This window comes from Sturnus vulgaris, chromosome 15, assembly GCF_052056855.1.
Source record: "Sturnus vulgaris isolate bStuVul1 chromosome 15, bStuVul1.hap1, whole genome shotgun sequence".
Lineage (NCBI taxonomy): Eukaryota > Metazoa > Chordata > Aves > Passeriformes > Sturnidae > Sturnus > Sturnus vulgaris.
The window spans coordinates 3,858,518-3,876,682 of NC_142257.1; the positions used below are offsets into that span (position 1 = coordinate 3,858,518).

General features: G+C 46.3%; 1 protein-coding gene across 1 annotated transcript; it reads left to right on the forward strand.

Annotated features, from left to right (window-relative positions):
• The first annotated feature begins 592 nt into the window (after positions 1-592).
• LOC106853018 (serine protease inhibitor Kazal-type 6-like) lies at positions 593-4,866 on the forward strand. The gene is made up of 4 exons (XM_014876054.2): positions 593-822; positions 2,920-2,951; positions 3,894-4,006; positions 4,772-4,866. Exons 1-4 carry the CDS (start codon positions 765-767, stop codon positions 4,815-4,817), a joined length of 249 nt encoding a protein of 82 aa, XP_014731540.1. The 5' UTR covers positions 593-764; the 3' UTR covers positions 4,818-4,866.
• Positions 4,867-18,165: the final 13,299 nt, after the last annotated feature.

Sequence of the window (18,165 nt, forward strand, 5' to 3'; positions counted from 1 at the left end):
AGAAATCCTTGCACAGCCTCAGCTGGAAATAGAGCTTGGATCTGCCAATTCCTCATCAAATCCCCATCACTGCCACTTGCAGTGGGAGCAGAGCCCTAACATATGTTTGTGAATGTGAAAAACTGGGAAAACATTGACAGCTAGAGTTTAAATAGTTCAGGGAGGAGAGTCAGCAGTCCTATCTGGGACTGTGCACACAGCGAGGAGAGCATGTCACAGCCCAGAGCTCCTCCACCCCAACTCCACAAATTTAGAACCATCCTCAAAAATAGCCAGGGAACAACGTATAATTGGTTTCACAGACAACACATCCTCATGCTGTGATTTATTTCGTAACGTCTAGTGAGTGTCATCACGCCACACTCAGAGCCTCGGTGCTGGCATTCAGAGAGGGCCCAGAGAATGAAAATTACCAGCTTCCCTGATGAATCACTGCTTTGAAAATTCACCCTTGTGAGAATCCTGTGACTATTTGGGAAAAAAAAATAATTACATTACAAGCATGTCTATCACTCATGTAATTATCCCTTTCTAGGTTTGATGTGGACAGGGCAGCATTCCTTAAAGCACCATAAACCGGCCAGGACCAATAATGGCTTTAGAAACCAAGTGGAGAAGTTCTCACAATTAAGGTGGGGAATGAGCACAGCTATGGACACGCACATAAATACACAGAAAGGCAGCTCTGTGTGCACACTGTGGGCTCTGGGACTGAGACAACACCTCCTGCTCCGACCTTGGCTTGGACTAAAGAGCCCTGCAGCATGAGGGCTACAGGTGCCTTAGTGCTTCTCAGCCTGCTGCTGCTCTCTTTCTTCTCGGGTAAGTCATCTTTTCCCTAGCCTAGAAAAGAAAAACAAACACCAAAACCTCTCCTGACAACAAATTCTGGAGAGTCTTGATCACCGGCTGACAGGCTTGAAGATAAAGCTGAGCAAGTAGAAAATATCTGCAGGACTTGCTCACTCATATGACATATTTCCACTCCTCGTGTGCCTCTGCAGTGGATAATGTACTGGAGGTGTCACTGGGAGACAGAGTGAGAAAATTCTGAGCATTTCTTCAGCAAATATACCAAAGCAGAGTTTAATTATGAATTTTTGGTACAAATGTTTACTGGAGAGTTTTGCTGAACCAGTTAGAGAAGAAACTCGCTCACCTCCAGGTCATCTGCTCTTGTTTTGATCCTAAGCATCTTGGTATTTGGTGTTTTCCTTGGAGATGTGGAGACGTAATTAGATGAAAGTTTCAGCTTTCGTTGATGTTGCAGAGAAAAGCTTGAAAATTAAATTCAAATGTCCTCAAGGAGTCAGAACAAAGAGGGCAAATTAAAAGGATCCAGCAACTATTTATCTGGAGATTTACACATCTCTGTGATGATGTGGGGAAGCTGAGTGATGATTTCTGAATCTATAGATCATGTCAGTGTCATCACTTGCTTGAGTCCAACTGACCCAGCTCTGCAAGGTGTGTGGCAACAGTTATTGAAGAATATGTGGAACAATAATTATTTATACTTGTTTTTCTGTGAATAATTTGAATAAAGAAGTCACTTGAGAAAATGGCAAACTGTGCATGGAGAAGAGGGGAATTGCTTTGTACATATTATTCATTATGAAATATTCATCTGTCTCTAATTGAGTCTTAATTGGGACTGGGTTCCATCAGAAAGCTGATGCTTCCTTCCAAGGCCGGGCAGAATAGCAGCAAACCCTGTGATCTCCTGAAAAATAAACAGATGTCAAGAGGCATCATCACAAGTTCTTCTGTAGCTGCATGTAATATTTATAAAAACTATTTAATGAGCTGTTTTGTAAATAATATGCAAATAGCCACACCAGTGCCTTCAACATTAAGGCAGCCTAGCCAAACCCGAGGACAGGGTAAATGTGCCAGCACCAGGAAAAAAACACCAAAGGACAACAGAAATAGCAAAAGAAGTAGGAGGGGTTGATGGATGAGGGTTGAGCTGACTGAGGGTTGGGTGGGATTTCCACTGGGGAGGGATGAGTGTAGGACAAGGTCCTTCCACCTCCTGCCCTGAGCCACCTGAGCAGCACCACAGCTGGCAGTGACCCCTCTGACCAGCAGGTACAGCCTCACCAAATGCTGGGTGTTTGTCCCACTCTGCTGTGACCCAGATCCTGCAGATCTGCATTCAGCCCACCCTGGAGTGTCAGGCTCCCCCTTAGAGACATGACAGGGTCGCCCCTTTTCACAGCTCTGACTCAACCCACACGCCTGCCTGCTGGCTTTGCCAGGAAGAAACATCGAGAGCATGGACTGATAAGCTCCAAGCCCAGAGCCTGTGGTTACAGAGGGGATTTTTGTGCTGGTTCTGACCGGTGCTGCCTGTTCTGCTCTCTGTCACCCCATGACGTCTCTCTGATTCTCACCTGGGCTGAGCCTGTCCTGGGAGGGTGCCTGGGCTGTGCTGAGCATGGCTTGAGCCCAACCACGGGATCTCCTCCTCCATGGTCCCCTCCTGTCAGCAGCACCAGCCACTTGTATTGTCCAGAGGTGCAGGAGCCTCCAAGCCCACATGGGTTTAAAATCTTGGAAATCTCTGGGAGCACAGTTCCACATCCGATGTGGCAGCTCGCTTCCCCGGGAGTGGCTGCCTTCCAGGAGATTGGGCTGTGTGTCTGAGGTGTAGTTAGCAGCTGAATGAATGATTACATGGTATTTTAGTCGCATTTTTCAAAATAGGAAAATACTGAAAAGCAATTCAGATAATGTATTTCCTGCCCCCTCTTCCCCTGCGAGGGATGACGGAGTAGGAAAAACCTGGAGTATGTTTCACTATAGTTTGCATAAAAGGTTTGTGAATTTGGCTCAGACTTTATCAGAAAGTAGTGCTGACGTGTAAAATCTGTCTGGTTTTTATTTGCTTTTTTTTTTTTTTTCTTTTTCTTTTAGTTCCAGATGTAGCAGGTCAAGAGATTGAAGAGGTTAGTGCTGCTGTTTCTGCTTGCTGAATCTGCATTTAATAGAACCATGGAATCATTACTGTTGGAAAAGACCTCCAAGATCATCGAATCCAACCTTTGACTGATCACCACTTTGTCAACTAAAGCATAGCACTGAGTGCCACATCCAGTCATGGCGTTTCCCCTTGGAGGAATGCTTTTATAACCAAAATCTTGGTGCTGGGTAAACAGTTTTTAATGTCTGCTGGGAGCAGGTGGGTCCTTCCAAGGATTCCCAGTGCTGGGGGGTTCACTGCTACCTGGGGGATGTTGTGTGGCCACGTTAGCAGGTAGAGCAGGGAAATAAATGGTTGATTTAGCAAATGTTTATGTGCTGCATCACTTTTGATAACGTTGCATCACTTTCCAATCTTCTCATGAAACAAATAGATTATTGAGTGTTCTATTCCCTCAAATTTAGTCCATCTGTAGGACTTGTAGAGAGACAAAATACCTGTACACTTCCTGGGCATAGTTTTTTATTGCCCAGGGAATTTCCACATGGTTTCCCCCTCCTTCCCCTGGGAAAGCAGGAGCTCAGCAAGCACCAAACTGAGTGCAGGGTTTCGCAAGACACCTGAAGTCATGCAGCAGGGAGGTTGCTCAGCTCCAAGTGCCTGACAGAGCATCAGTGCTGACTCCTCTCATGCATGCCTGGGCTAATCTGCTCCTGTTGTTGAGAGATCGAGACCTCTCCCAGGTGACTACAATTTCCCTCCTCAAACATGGAGCCAAAATTCCCCTCAAACGCCACTTCTGCTCATTTCTGAGAGGGCTTTTTGTGTCAGAAAATAGGCAGTGTCAGCACTCGTCAGAAAAAGCATTACATTAATGACCTTGGGTCCAGCTTGAAAAGTGAAACAAAGAGTATGGGGGTCCTGAAAGGGTCGGGTTTTTTTATTATTATCATTATTCCTTGTGCAGATTTGCAGAGAGTTTGTAAACAGAAGCGTGTACTGCACGAGGGAGTCCAACCCTCACTGCGGCACGGATGGCGTCACCTATGGGAACAAGTGTGCCTTCTGCAAGGCAGTGCTGTAAGTGACACTGGGGGGGCTGAAATAGCAGGGTTTGCCTTCATTTCCATGGATCCAGCCGTGTTCTTCATGGAGGGGAAGCCCTGTATCCAGGCTGCTCCTCTTGTATGGCCCAGCCTCTGAACCGTGCCAAGCGGAATGTTTCCTCCTTGGAGCAGAGCTGTGTGACTATGAGTTAATTTTACTTCATTTCTGGGCGTTGCAGGCTGCTGGTTGCCATGCTGAGAGGCAGCACAGGGCCTGGGAAGCGAATGCATCCTGCCTGTACCTTCAGCACGCACTAAATTGATGCACAATTCCCACTATGTGCCACAGGCTGCAGCTCTCTCTGCCCACACTCCTGGGTACTGAGAAGTGCCTGGAGGAATGTGGGAGCTGAGCCATGCCAAGTTTTTCCTGAAAAGTCTGAATGAACTTTGTGGAACAAGACACAAGATCTCAGAGGAAGAACAGAATGTCTCTCCTTTGCCTGAGCTCTGTCACCTTTTAAAGGAGATGCAATAAGAGCCATCCCTGATGGATGCAATGTGCTTGCAAAATGTTTTTGCCTTAGCAAGCTTTACATTTAGTGTGCAGCCAAGGCTGCCTTGTCCTAGGGCAAATCAGGGAAGAAAGAGGAGAGGAGAAAATGGTTGGGTGTTCCTTGTGAGGTACCAGGGACGTACTCTGGCACGAGTCAGGCCTGTTGGGATGGATGAGCTCTGTCCCCCACTGCTGTGTCTGTCATTTGCTGCTTGGTCTAAATCTCTCTCCCTCCTTTTACAGGAGAAGTGGAGGGAAAATAAGATTGAAGCACCTGGGGAAATGCTGAGTCCTCCCTGGACCGAGCAGCAGGAGCTGAAGCCGCCGTCGCAGCAAACACGGGAGCAGCCCGTCCTCCCTCTGCTCAATAAAATAAAACTCAGCACGATTCCTTGGCTGGATTCTTTCTTCCATAAGACCCAGAACAAGGCTTTGATCCAGCCGTGCTGGAGCCTGATGCTCTGCTGTGCTGTTGCATCACTCTCCTCCAGAGATGAAAGGCAGCTGAGTCCTCCTGCCCCTACCAGCTCCTCTGTCCCGTCCTGCCTGGCAAAGTGGCACATGCTGGGCAGCCAAAAACTGCTCCTGCTCGTGGGCTCCTGCCCGACTCTGCCCATCCCAGGGGGTGGGTGACAGCAGGAGCCTTGGTTCCTTCCCAGCCTCCATAGCCCTGTTCCTTCCCTCTCGGGGTTATTGTGGGAGGGTGACGGGAGAGCTGATGAGCAGCGTGACTGCATCCGCCTCATCTCCTTTGGAAAGCAAGCTGAGGGTAGGGGATATTGCTCCATTTAAGCCTGCACCCACAAGATGGCAAGTGGAGGCTGGTTTTAGGCAGAAGCTGCTAGGCTCTTCTTCCCAAATCTTCTCCCCTTCTTTTCTCTTAGAGAACGCTTTGTCTTGAAAACTGTGAACTCACCAGCATTACTTTCCTGCTGCCAAGTGGTTTCTCATGCTAATAAAATTATATTTAGAAGAGCGCCAGATTGTATAAATTGTCATTAATTTAAAAAAAAATATATTCCCTGGAGCAGAAGAGATGTGGGCCTACTCTCCCCTTCTCCAGGATAAATTCTCTCTGAATCATACACAGACCTTGATTTTCTAGGCACACATGTTTGCATTTATTTACAATTTTTAATACACATAGACTTCATTCCTTTCTTCACTTTTCACACTGCTGCCCTCTCTCTTCTTCACTCTGGCTGACAAATCCCTCTTTGTGCAAACACAAGAAAAGTAATTTCACAGTCTCTCCCCTTTCACTGTGCAAAACTCTCACCAGGAAATACTTGTGGCATCCTCTTGTTAAAACATTGGCAGCAGATCAATGGGACAGCAGCTCCTTCATGTTAAACACTTAACTTTCAAAGGGAGCTTTAGATTTATCATGAGCCTCAGGGGTCAACATCTTTTGCAACCACCTAAATGCTGAGCACCTAAACCTCTGGACCTTGTTTGGACAGAGCTTGAGCGTTTGCCTCTCATGCCACAATCCCAGCTTTGAACTCAATTGGGGCACAATGCCTAAAAAGAGAGGCCTCAGCACACCTAATACCAGCTTCTCCTCTGGTAATCCACATAACCCAATTCTGGCAAATCCTTTGTCATTTGGTAACTTCCCAGGCAGCCAGCCAGTGGTTGAGCTGCACAGGCAAAGCTTTGGAGCTTCTCTCCAAAGGACCTGCTGCCTTTGATCCTGATGTTTTTCCTATCCCAGCCTACTGGATTCTTGCAAAATCTGCCACCTCTTCTTTGAAGCAGACCAACCCTCTCTGTGGCCCATTTGTACAGCCTGGGCCCTGGTTTGGTTTTCAATTCAGATGTTATGTCACTAAACTCGACAGCACATCCAGAGCATGGGCAGGATTGAGGGGAGCAAGAGGCACAAGTGATCATGAAGAACACATTGGGAAGTGCCTTTCCTTATCAATCCTCCAGCTTGGAGCAGGATGACCTCCACAACTTCTCCTACTGTAGTTATCCTGTGATGATCCTTACACTGTGTGGCACTGCACCAGCACCATGTTCAGAGGATAGGAGCAAAAAGACTCTTTTTTTAAAGACAGAAAGTGACATTTTAATGAGAGAAGGGAAATGGGGCATCTTTAAGCCTGAGATGGCCCTCAAATGACTCCAAAATTCTCACAGCATATTGCCATATCTAATCCTTTTAAATCTGGAGGTTGAGATACCAAGGACAGATCACAAGGACAAGGAAAGAAATTGCAGCAGTTCACTGTTTAATAACTATCATGTACTTTGTTTTTTCAGAGAAACTAGCAAATAAAATACCTCCGTACCTCACAGATCCAGGTACCATCTCCTTCACCTGTGCCAGGGAAGTGGAGAGTGGGAGTAATCTGCTTTGAGGAAATTACTTCCCTCACTTGGGGACACTTCCTAAAATGTTGCTCCCAGGAGAGGCCAAGAGAGGCAGAGTTCCAGCAAAAGCCACTTGTGTTGTGATCCATCCTTCCAGCTGAGCAGGCACATGGCTCCAGTTTACTGGGATGGAAGGGATGCTTTGCTGGTGCCAGGTGTGTTCACTCTTGGTTTTGGAAAGCTGGATTCACCTTCCCAGTGGGGCTGATGGATGCCTGGGACAGGGCAGCAGTGGCCACAGGATGTCCAGCCTGAGCTCCCATCTGTGTCTGGCTGCCTCCCCAGAAACAGACACCAAAACAGAAATCAAACCTTCGGCCACTGTTTTTTCCTTGGTTTTCTTCCTGCATCTTTTAAGTTGTGTTGGGTTTGGGTTGTTTTGTTGAGTTGTTTTTCGGGGTTTTTTTTGACAGCTTTGGAAGGTGAGTGAGTCATAATACATTTGAGATCTCTCTTAGATAACATGAGCATCTTCACAGTTCTTTCTCTCCCAGGGGAGGAAGGGGCAGAGGCTGGGGTGGGAGCCACCCCTTGCAGTGGAATGAGGGCCAGGTTCTCCCCACATCTCACTCAGTCTCCTCACCAGTTAAAATACAATTAGAATGAAATCTGTGCCTGGTCTCACTGTGAGGAAGGCACTGCTCACAGCTGAGCACTCTCCTGTGACCAGGCCATGCCCGTGGCAAAGGGAAGGATGTTATTTCCCTCTCACAGCTCCACTCCTCTGGTGATGGAGCTGATCCTTTATTGTGTCCAGGCTCTTGGCCCATTTAACTTGTGAGCTCAACTGCTTCCTCCTCCTCTCCCAGCACAGGCACGTGTCACTGTCACAACTCAGTTGAATCCTTTGTCCTACTTTTTCCCTTGACATTCACAGCGTTTGACAAGGCTTTTCAAGCTGCCATGGGATGATCCAAGGGTGGTGGTGTTGACTGCAGGGTTCCCACAGGCGGGCTGGGGAGGAAGCTCTGGCCTTGGTTATCATTCCGGTTCACCCTCTTTTCCCGAAGAGAAGCAGGGCTGGATTAGCTGGGAAGGGACTTGGGTCCAACCTCCTGCTCATGGCAGGGTTAGTGCTCAGATCTTATCAGGCTGCTCAGGGCTTTACCCAGCTTAGCACTGAGAGCCACAAAAGGTGGATGTGCAATCCCTTTTGGCTGTCACTGTGGTAAAGAATTTTCTCCTTGTGTATCAAATTTCAACATATTTTCTTTCAACTCTCATCTCCAAACCAGGTATCACCATGAAGAGTCTGAATCCACCTGCTCAGGAACATGCTTTTTTTACTGGTCATTGCTTTTATATCCCCTGGAATAATCTCACCAGGCTGGGTGATCCCACCCCCCTCTGCCTCCCCTCACCAAGCAAATGCTCCAGCCCCAACACTCTTGGTGGTTTTTCACTTCAGTTTTCCAATGCCTTTCTTATTTTGGGGGCAGAACCCAAAACTGAATAGCAGAGGGGATTCTGAGCCATGGGGACAGGGAGAAGGGTTGTTCCTCGGGGAGCAGGTGTAGGAGAGTTTCAGGGCACTGAAAGGATGTGGATGGTGACATTTGCAGGGAGCAGCAGGAGGATGTCAGAGTATATTGGGCTCTTTATGGATTAGAGAACAGCTGAGCCTGCCCTGGGGTGAAAGGGCTGCCAGATGTTGGGAATCAGCCAACAGCTCCCTCCATCCCTATCACAGCTGAAGGGCTTAAATAGGAGCCCAGGGGAGGGATTTGTCTTTTTCATGGACTGCAGAGGAAAGAGAAGGTGAGGAGTTTGTTTAGTGGTGTGAGTGGTGGTGTTCGTCTTGTGGGAGTTTTGTGGGTTTGTTGCTTGCTTTTGTGGGTGGGTTGTTTCTGTTTTTTTCCCCTGAAATAAACTGTCGTTTAGGAGCTTCTCACAGGAGCTGCTGCAGTATTTGTGTGTGGTCTTGGTGTCCTATAAGGTAGCTCTAAAAATGCTGGGGAAGGCTTAGAAAATGTGGAAGACAAGGATTACCCCAATAGAGAAAGGAAGAATGGGGGAGGAATAAGATTTTCCCCCTATAGAAATGCTGGCATCACAGGAAGAGCTGCTTGTCTCAAACCTCCAAGGCACCTCTTTGGCTTTGTCACTCATGGGGCAATGAGGGACAAGCACTTCAAGAAGAAGGGCAATTCCTCAGAACTCTGGAGACAGCAGGGCTTTGGCAGAGCTTCAATCAGGAGTTGAAGGATAAGCTCAAAACTGAGCTTTGCTGGGGCAGAGGGGTGCTCTTCACCCTTTGAAGCTAAAATTGCTCAGTTAATTGGAGGGAACAGAAATGTTGCTATGATGGCAGGGGCTGGCTCTGACTTTTCTGGCCTTGCCAAGGAACGTTGTGCCTTTCTTTGGCAGGGTGATTTTAAGGAGTCACCTGTGATAAAGCCATCACTGCCTGATGGAAACACATCCTCTGTTTCTAGACATGCCCTAAATCCTGAAGCACAGTTACACCAGGCCAGCAGGGGCTCTGATTTTGCCTGATTGTGGTGATGACCCATCAGAAAGGAGCCAGGAGAGGTCACCTGTGCCCTTCCCTGTTGGAACCCTGAAGCCTGGGAGTTTTGAGCTTTCTGATACTGACCCCCAGCAGAACACTGCTTGTGACCCGAGGCCTTGGAGAAAGCTCCAAATTTGAGTGATGGAGTCAAAATCACTGGTGTGTAGTTAGAGTAGAAGTGTGTGATTGCACATGCTGAAGGGTTTTGAATTTTGGATTTTTATGATATGGTAACAGGTATGGGACAAGATATAAGTTCTTGGGTGTTGTTTCTTCCTTCTTGTTCCTTCTTCTTCATGATTTCAGGTGGTAATTTTTGGTTGGACAGAAAGTACTGCAGTGCAGGTCACAGGTGTTTGGTCAATGGGCCAAAAGTATAAATAATATGGATGCCAGCTCCAAATTGGATAGTTAACCTTTAAAAGACCTTGTAACTAGCTAGATTCACCTCCATTTTCTCAGTTTTGGCTTGATAGCTAGAGGTGCTGAAGAACTCCCTGTACTTTAACTAAGATTTAATAAACAACCAAGTCCAAACAAGAAATCCGTGTCTCGAGCATTCAATCCTGACTGAGAGAAGGCAGAAGATAAAAGACTTTCAAGTCTTCCCAGACTTTCCTGTCCTCCAGGATGCGCCGTTCCCGGGCATTGGGCTCCCTCTGGTGACCACCGGCAGCTGGGAACGGGCTCTGGTCCTGCTGGAGAGGAGCCCCCAAATCCTCGATTTGTGCCGACCTTTGGGAGAAGGTCAGCCCTGTGAAAATGAGCAAAATGCAATTTTAGTGGTCCTAAGGTTCTGCTGGGGCAGGATCCATCATCTCCCATCACGAAGCTCAGGCACAGTCTCCATGTAAGGGGTAGAAGGTGATGACTTTCTTGGTTTGAAAGTGCTCAGTCCCCTCTCTTCCCACAGGACATGGATCACCTCTGCTGCAGACTCTGGAGGAAGAAGTTTGGGGACAGGAAAATGCAGCTGGGGTGAGTTGGCTTTGTACCTCTGTGATTTGGGGAATGCTTTTTGGTTACGCTGCCAGGTGCAAATACTGAGATTTAGCATCAGCGCTGAGACTCTGAGCATGACACGTTTGCTGCACTTTTCACTGAACTCATCTGAGGCTTGGACTCTGCCTCGCTGAAGGATTTCCCCCCTGAGAAAAGGGACACAGGAGTTCCTGCTCCTGGGACAGCAGAACTGCAGCATCCATGTGACCCCTGCACCCCCAGAGGGTCTCAGGGGACCTTCGGCTGCTCAGGGATGCTGCTGTTTGCTGTCCTGTCTCAGTGGCATTTCCAGGTCCTGCTGATCCCTTGGAATGGTCCAGGCTGGCTTGAGCAGGGTGCAGTACTGCCGATGGACACTGGATGCTGCCACAGACTGGGTGCTTTTATCGTGTCTCTTCAGTGCAGTTCTGGCACCAGGCTGTGATCCATGAAATGTTGGTTTTGTTGTTTTTTTTTTTTTTTTCTCATAAAGTCCCAGCTCCTGGGCAATGGTGATTAGGTGAGACCTAAGCTTCTGCTTGCTGAAATAGGTATATATCTGTTATGCATTTATATAGTTTAAACCCTTCTAATTCGAGGTCAAATCATGGAAGTAGGCTGAGAAAACTCAGAAAAGAAAACTTGTTTGAAAAATCAGCATGATGTTGTATGGGAGAGGGCAAACAATTCCAGTGGACTAAACCCCAGGCCCTGTTTTGTTTGCAGCTCTGATCAGCCCTGGGACACGTCCTGCAAATGCTGCCCTGGTAGCTCCTGGAGTCTGGCAAATGTCAGATATTAAGACAGCTCTGTGAACCTCCTTGCCAAGCTTAGATAACAGCCCTTATTTCTGCTGTTTTAGCCCTAATTTCTGCTTTCACAGGGCTCTTCTCCTCCAGCTACTCCGGTTGTGCCAGAGTGTGCTGCTCAAACACTCAGTTTTGACCAGTCAAACCTCGTCTCCCCCCAAAAATCAGCTCCATGCTGCTGGGACAGGAGGGAGGACAAGGTGTGATCAGAGATGAGCCTTAACCCCTGCCCTTGGCAGATGGACAGTCCTTGGCTGGTGGTGCTTTGTCCGTGAGAATGGAGTGAAGAGCACTCGAGCTTCCCGGCTGTGCCATGGCTTTGCTGCTCTGTGGATGCTGGCGAGGTGATGGGAATATGAGAGCCACGCTTTCCCTGTGGAGATTCATGTTTAAAATGAGAGAATGTGCGGTTCAGGGACTGGTATGGGGTAAAGGAACAGCCTCATGGAAAAGCCGTGCCAGCAAGCAGGAAATCTGGGCTCTTGGGGCAGTGGGAGGCTCTTTATGCCCTCAGGGGCACTCCTGACCCCAAAGGGGGTTATTGAATTCTCTGTGTTGTGAGTTAGCCAAGGTGAGCACACTCAGCACTGAGCCTGGGAATCAAAATGAGCCGCATTTTCCTTAAGATCAGCCTGAGTGGTTCTGTAGCTGTGGCTTTTCTCCAGCAATAGGTGGTCCCTGACAGCAGGAGTGGGGATGGAAGCAGAGAGGGTGGCTGTGGGCAGCTGGGTGTGCAGGGCACTCTGCTGTGGGACACGAGTGTGGGCCAGGGGTTTGGGGGAAGCAGGGAATCGGCACCTGCAGATTCCCCTCCAGCCTTGCCCTGTTGTTTTTGGGGCACATCTGTGCTGTCTTGAGAAAACCCTTTTGTACCAGTGTTCCATGGTGACTTAGGAATAGGGGAACAGCACTGATCCAGGGGTTGAGGAGTGGTTTGGGTGAGCAGTAGGACCTGCTGCTAGGTCCTTGTAGGGCTGGAGAGCGTTTGGCACTGGCTGCAGGAGCACCCTGCCCGTGCTGTCCCCGCCAGGTGAGATCAGGTCACTCTGTGCTGTCTCCTGCCCCTCTAAAGCTGCTGCAATCCAGCTGCCACCTCCTAATTGGTTCTGGCAGGAGCTTGAGCTGGAAAGCTCCTGTCTGGTTTCCTTCCAGACTTTAGAACAGTGCTTGTCCCATGCCTGTCTCGAGGCTTCTGCTCACCCTTCTGGAAAGGCAATGCAGGAGGGGGGTGTAAAATTCATCTGATTCTTGTGCAAGATGGACCAGTGCTGGAAACTCTGCCCTTGAGTCTCCATTTGCCCTCCTTACTGCCTGAATAGTCTGATAACTTGGGAATTGTTGTTACTGCTCTCTGGCTTGATCCAAGTTTCTCTGGAGAAAATACTGTGACTTACTTTCCTTTTCCACTTTCTGGAATTGTGCCCTGTACTTGACTGAGTCAGTGGATCTGTAATTATCTGTGGTGCCTACATTTCCATTAAGGGATTTTATATGTTAATCTCACAAGATTTAGTGCTCATTTTGGGGTTTTCATCTTGCTGGCTGCCCATAACCTCTTAATGTGAAGTGCTGGGTTAACTGCAGGGCCAGCAGAGATGCAGGCAGGAATTTCTCCCTAATTCACCCTTATCCCTGATCCCAGCACCCAGCTGAGACTCCTGGACTAGCAGGGAGATATGGGGCTCTCAACACACCTTTCCAAGCATCAGAGGGCAATGAATATCTCTGCATCAGTGATCGAAGTTTAAATAGACACTTTTTTTGCAGCATCTCTCAGTTTAAAACCAGGCAAACTGTCATAAACTTGGTCAGGGGTTGCTGGGCTGAGTGAAGGACAAGCTATGAACTCATCAGTGACAACACTGTCATCTCAATTCCATAAAACTGAATGTTATGTGGTTTACTAGTTGCTGAACTATATGTACCTAAATTTTTTGAAAGTGGAAATGCATACACAAAGCACAGTATTTTGTTTCTGTTTAAAGAAATCAGAAATTTCAATTATTTGCCTGCTTTCTTCCAGCAGCAGCTACTCACTAAATCCAAACCAAAGAAGCTTAACAGCTTCTGAATGTGTTTATCTCAGCTAATTTACTATTTGTGGGAATGGGGATATTGCCTAGGTGTAATTACAAACCCTCTGTGTCTGAAGCTCAGAATTTCCTTTAAGTGTTAGACACAAATAATTTTGGTTTTAATTTAGTACCATTAATTATAGAAAAAGATTTTGCAGTGTACCTGTTCTGTCTAGTCACATCTGTAAGGGATTAATCAAATTAAAAAAAATCCCACATCACTTTATCATTTTCATCTCTGAGGCAGTTTAATGCACTTAACTTTTCCAAAAATGTGCTCATTTTGGTCCCGATTCAAGAAATATCCATCATTAGGACAGCAGAGGGACCCAAAAGTGCATCAGTTGCAGTTTAAGTGTCTGCTTGAAATTCTGCTCGTGTTTCCCCACTAAACTGATGCAGCTTTTACTGCTCACAAATGTGACACACACCCCTGTATGTCAGGAAATGTGAACTGAATATAGAAAATTGGATAAACAATTGCAAGTTTTGCAAAATACAATTCTAGAACCACCTCGTTTTGCCCTAGGAACCAGAGTGTCTTAGAAAGTTTTACTAGAATTTGTTAAATTAACAATAGTCTTACTGTGCCACCATTTGTTTTTCAAGTATGACCCAAACTGGGGGGGGAAAAGGCTGAAACTTTAACCTGAGGGATAAAATTGGATGTTCACCAGTGGAGCTCTTGGCTTGAAGCTGATCAATCATGTACAAAGCTCCCCCATTCCCATGCTACAGCACAGTGCCTGCCATGGACCACGAGCCCACTGGGCCAATGAAACAGAGATTGAAAGATACCACACACCCACACCAAGAAACTTTTAAGAAGTGAGGGGAAAAAAAATCATAGAGTACTGAAAAAAACAAAGCTGGGAAGGTTTTTACCCACAGTTTTACTATAAGAACATGCTCAGAAGCAGAACTGTTGAACCAGCTGAGCACTGACACCCATTTTTCTTACTCATCTGTGAACACTTTCCTCCAATGTGAAACAATTTAAACAAGTTTATTGACCAGCCTGTGAACCATCATTCATGCCCAGCTGTCTGGCCCTGCACTCAGTGCTCCAGAAGGAGCGTGACAGATCCAACTCAAAATCCAGGGGTTGATCTTGCAGCAACCAGAACAGGCTGGAAATGAAAAACCCAACCAGATCTGAAGGTTGAGAGAATTGACTCAGGAATTTATAGTGAACTATGACTTCTTTGATGCCCTGGTACTGAGTTCGAGTTGCTTTTCTCTCAAGAGCAGCACAAATCATGAAGAAAAGGCTCCCGCTGTTGAATATCAAATGCTTTAACATCACAGATATTTAGTACTAAAAATCTGATGCAATTTTAGTGTTTCAAAACACCAAGGTCAAAGTTTTCTGGGGTGTTGCAGGGGGAGGAGGGGGCATCACTCAGCAGCAGTGACCTTGCAGGCTCTGCTCCAGGTCACCCAGTCCCCTTCCACACAGGAGCTGCAGCCAAACCTGGCCCCTGCTGTGATAAATGATAAAAGCTGCTCTTTTCTGATGTATGAACACCTTGACAAATGGTGGGGTGTGAGCAGAGTGGGTGTGCAATTCCAACTAGGCAGTTTAAAGAAGAAAAAAAACACAACAAAACTTTCAAGGGGTGTTAATGATGTACTTTTCACTGTGCCCAGCACCCCAGCCTAGTGCTCTGAGCATTATGCAATTTGAGAACAAGCTCCCTTTGACTTGTACCCATTCTTAACAGAAAATGAATTGGTGGAGAAACTATTTGCCAGGAGAGACACAGAAATTAATGGCATGGTATTGTATGTGACTGTGTGTGGCAAGGACACAAGCCAAGCTAGGCTGGGACTCCTGAGAGCTAAATGAGCATCCAAGTGCTCAAAGCAGCATCAAAGGATCTCCAGAGATGAGCAAACTTCCTAAATAAGCATAAATAATGAAGCTCAGGGCTGTATGAGAAAGCTCATCAGTATATAAATAGTTCATTTTGAAGTTCTCTATTATAAAACACCATCAGGAAAAGGCTGATGCATGAATGAGGTTGAGGCCTCGTGTGATTATCAGTGATCTAAAGGATAATGGGGGATGATAGAGATGGCCTGGGAAAAACAGGTCTAGAGTGGTGTGGTGCAGCAGATAAAGCCAGGAGAGTCAAACTTGGCACTGTGAGCCCTCAGAGCTGGTTTTCAGCATTTTTAGGAAAACCTGACCAGAGCTGCTCACCTGCCATCAGCAGATTGTTCAGTCTTTGGGGCTCTTTGTATCTAAACCTTGTCCTTGCTGGTGCAGAGCCCAATCAAAGCACAGATGTCAGCAACACTCCCTGGTAGCAAGATATTGCCAATATTGCTCACACAAGAATCTTGTATTGCCTGCAAGATGACCCTTGTCTTCTCCAGGACAGAGCAGTATTTTTATCATCTACTTCTGTTATTCTCTTCCTCAACATTTTCTTTTCACTGAAATTTTTCTCTGTGAATCCCCCTCAGCCAAAGCACATCAGGCATCCTTCAGTGTGGGCAGCAGTTGCTGATATTCATTAGTACCTGCCACAACTGCTGTGGTGACAACAGTGAAGTGCCCAAGGATTCTGCCTCTTCATCCAGCATTTCTTGTTTTAAGCAGCTTTAATGAATCAGGAAAACTGTGTACTTTTCTTTACCCTCTGAAATACTTTTTTACCTGGCCTTTGTCTTACTGAGAGCAAGTATTCAGCACTTCTCACATCAGTCTTAAATACATCCCGAACAGACAGAGTGGAAAATTGTCTTAAACCCTTTGGCATCCACTTGCTGTCAGTTGAATGTCAAGTCAGGAATAAAAATTGGCAACTAGCTGTAGATTTCACAGTCATGCAGCAGGATTTGTGGGGCTGAATTTGCAGTTCAGTTCCTGGCTTCACTTGTCACTCCATGTAGCTCCAGTGATGAGCATTCATTCCACAGCGAGGCATTGGAGTTGTCAGATATCCAGGGCTTACTGAAATAACTTCATTTTGAAATGGACTGTCTCTTCTGGTCTGAATAATCAGACAGAACAACATACAAAATGTTTGACATGTACTGGGAGCCTGAGACAGTCTCTGACACATGAAAATATTTGGAATAGTTCAGACTTCATTTAATGCTTCTCCAGAGTTCTGCAGAATGGTAAATTATGAGCTCTGTAATTAAGCTGTACGCTCCCTCTCTTTAATTATACTTTAATACTGTTTCTTTTAATAGAGATAGTGAAAGCTATTAATCAAATACTTCTCAGGCACCTCAATATAATCTAAAAGGAAAGTAAATGTTAGCAGGGAATAAACCTTTAAACTTTGCTGTCCATAGTTATTCTCCAGGCTTAATGACATTTTGGAAATAAAGTAGGTCAAAACTGCATTTCCTACTGGAGAAAGAAAAATCAGCACAGGTGTTTTCCTCTGTATTTATGAGCAACAAACACATTGTTATGGGGCTAAAGAGAAAACTACCCATTTATCCTTGCAGTTACTGTGGTAGTTCGGCACAGTCACATTGTAGGTACAGCCCAGAGCAGCCCTGCAGTGCAGTGAGGAGCTGCTCTGTGTGACTCACTCCCATCTTCCTGAGCACCTCCAATTCTTTTTCTTGCAGGCTGTTAGGCCTTCCTATTCCCTTTACTGCTATTCCCTTTAGCTTCTCCCTGTGGACTTTTCTATGAAGGTGCTGAACTCTTTTCTGAACCTGCTGATGCCACCTGCCTCCAAAAAATCCAGATTTCTTCCTGCTGCTTTCACCATTTTTAACCCACACTCCCATCAGTGACCCCTGATTCTTCTAGTCATTTGAACATCAGGCTTGTGCTTGCCTTACCCACAGCTTCGTGGTTTTAAGAATCTCAGCCATGTCTCAGCCAAGTAAATCCCAGAAGCATTTCTAGAAGATAACCAAAACAATCTGCAAGACTAGTTTTCAAATAGAAAATACAGTAAGGGAAATTATATTAGTCATAAAAGACATAACAACTTGTAAGCAACAGCTCTGTGTTCCCCACATAGAGATCACATTCACATGTTCCAGCTCAGCTTATAAAATATTTGAGAGGGGAGTGCACATCTCCTTCAGATCAGTGAATACTCTCAAATTCTGGGACAAAACCACCTGAAATAATATCAAGATTAATTTTTTAAAATTTCTTTGTGTCAAGCAGAAGACATGAGTATTGCTCATTCACTGTAACCTTCTGTTTGTAGGCCAACTTTGAGAAAAAAAATACAGGCATGTTTAAATACATTCCCTTGGTTTGGTTTTCTCACAAACTCCACAGCTGATTTAATTGCAATGCCTCGACTTCTTTCCACTGTTCAAGGTCAGAGGAATTCCAGTGCACATACTGCAATTCTACACTCCATGATCTCTGCTGCTGCTGCAGCTTTTCCAGGAAAGCTCACTGCTGTAAGCTCAAGAATTCTCCCTGTGCTGTCTGTACAGGGATCAGGCATCTCCTGGATCAGAAATCAGCTCTAGGAGACAAAACTGCAGATCTTCACCCTCCATATTTACCTAAAGCACCATTTTTATGTGTCAGGTTTTTTGTTAGCTCGTTTCAAAGGCAGCTTGGGTTGGCACTAAAGCACACAGAGCCCTGCACAAGGACCAGGATATTTTCTGACAGGTCACTGAGCCGGAGCCTGGTGTGCTCATTTGTGCCTGCTGTCCTGACAGCCTGACATGTGCTGTCAGGGCTCCTTTGCTGCCAGCCTGGTGCTGCACCACTTCCCTAATCCACACAGGCACATCCCAGGCTCTTACTCAACTCCTGACACAAATCTGGTGTCTATGGAATCCAAACAAATTCTCTACTCCCCTCAAATTAATATTATTCATGGTTCCTTTTTTGCAAGCTAAACATTGAAGGCAGCACAGGACACCAAG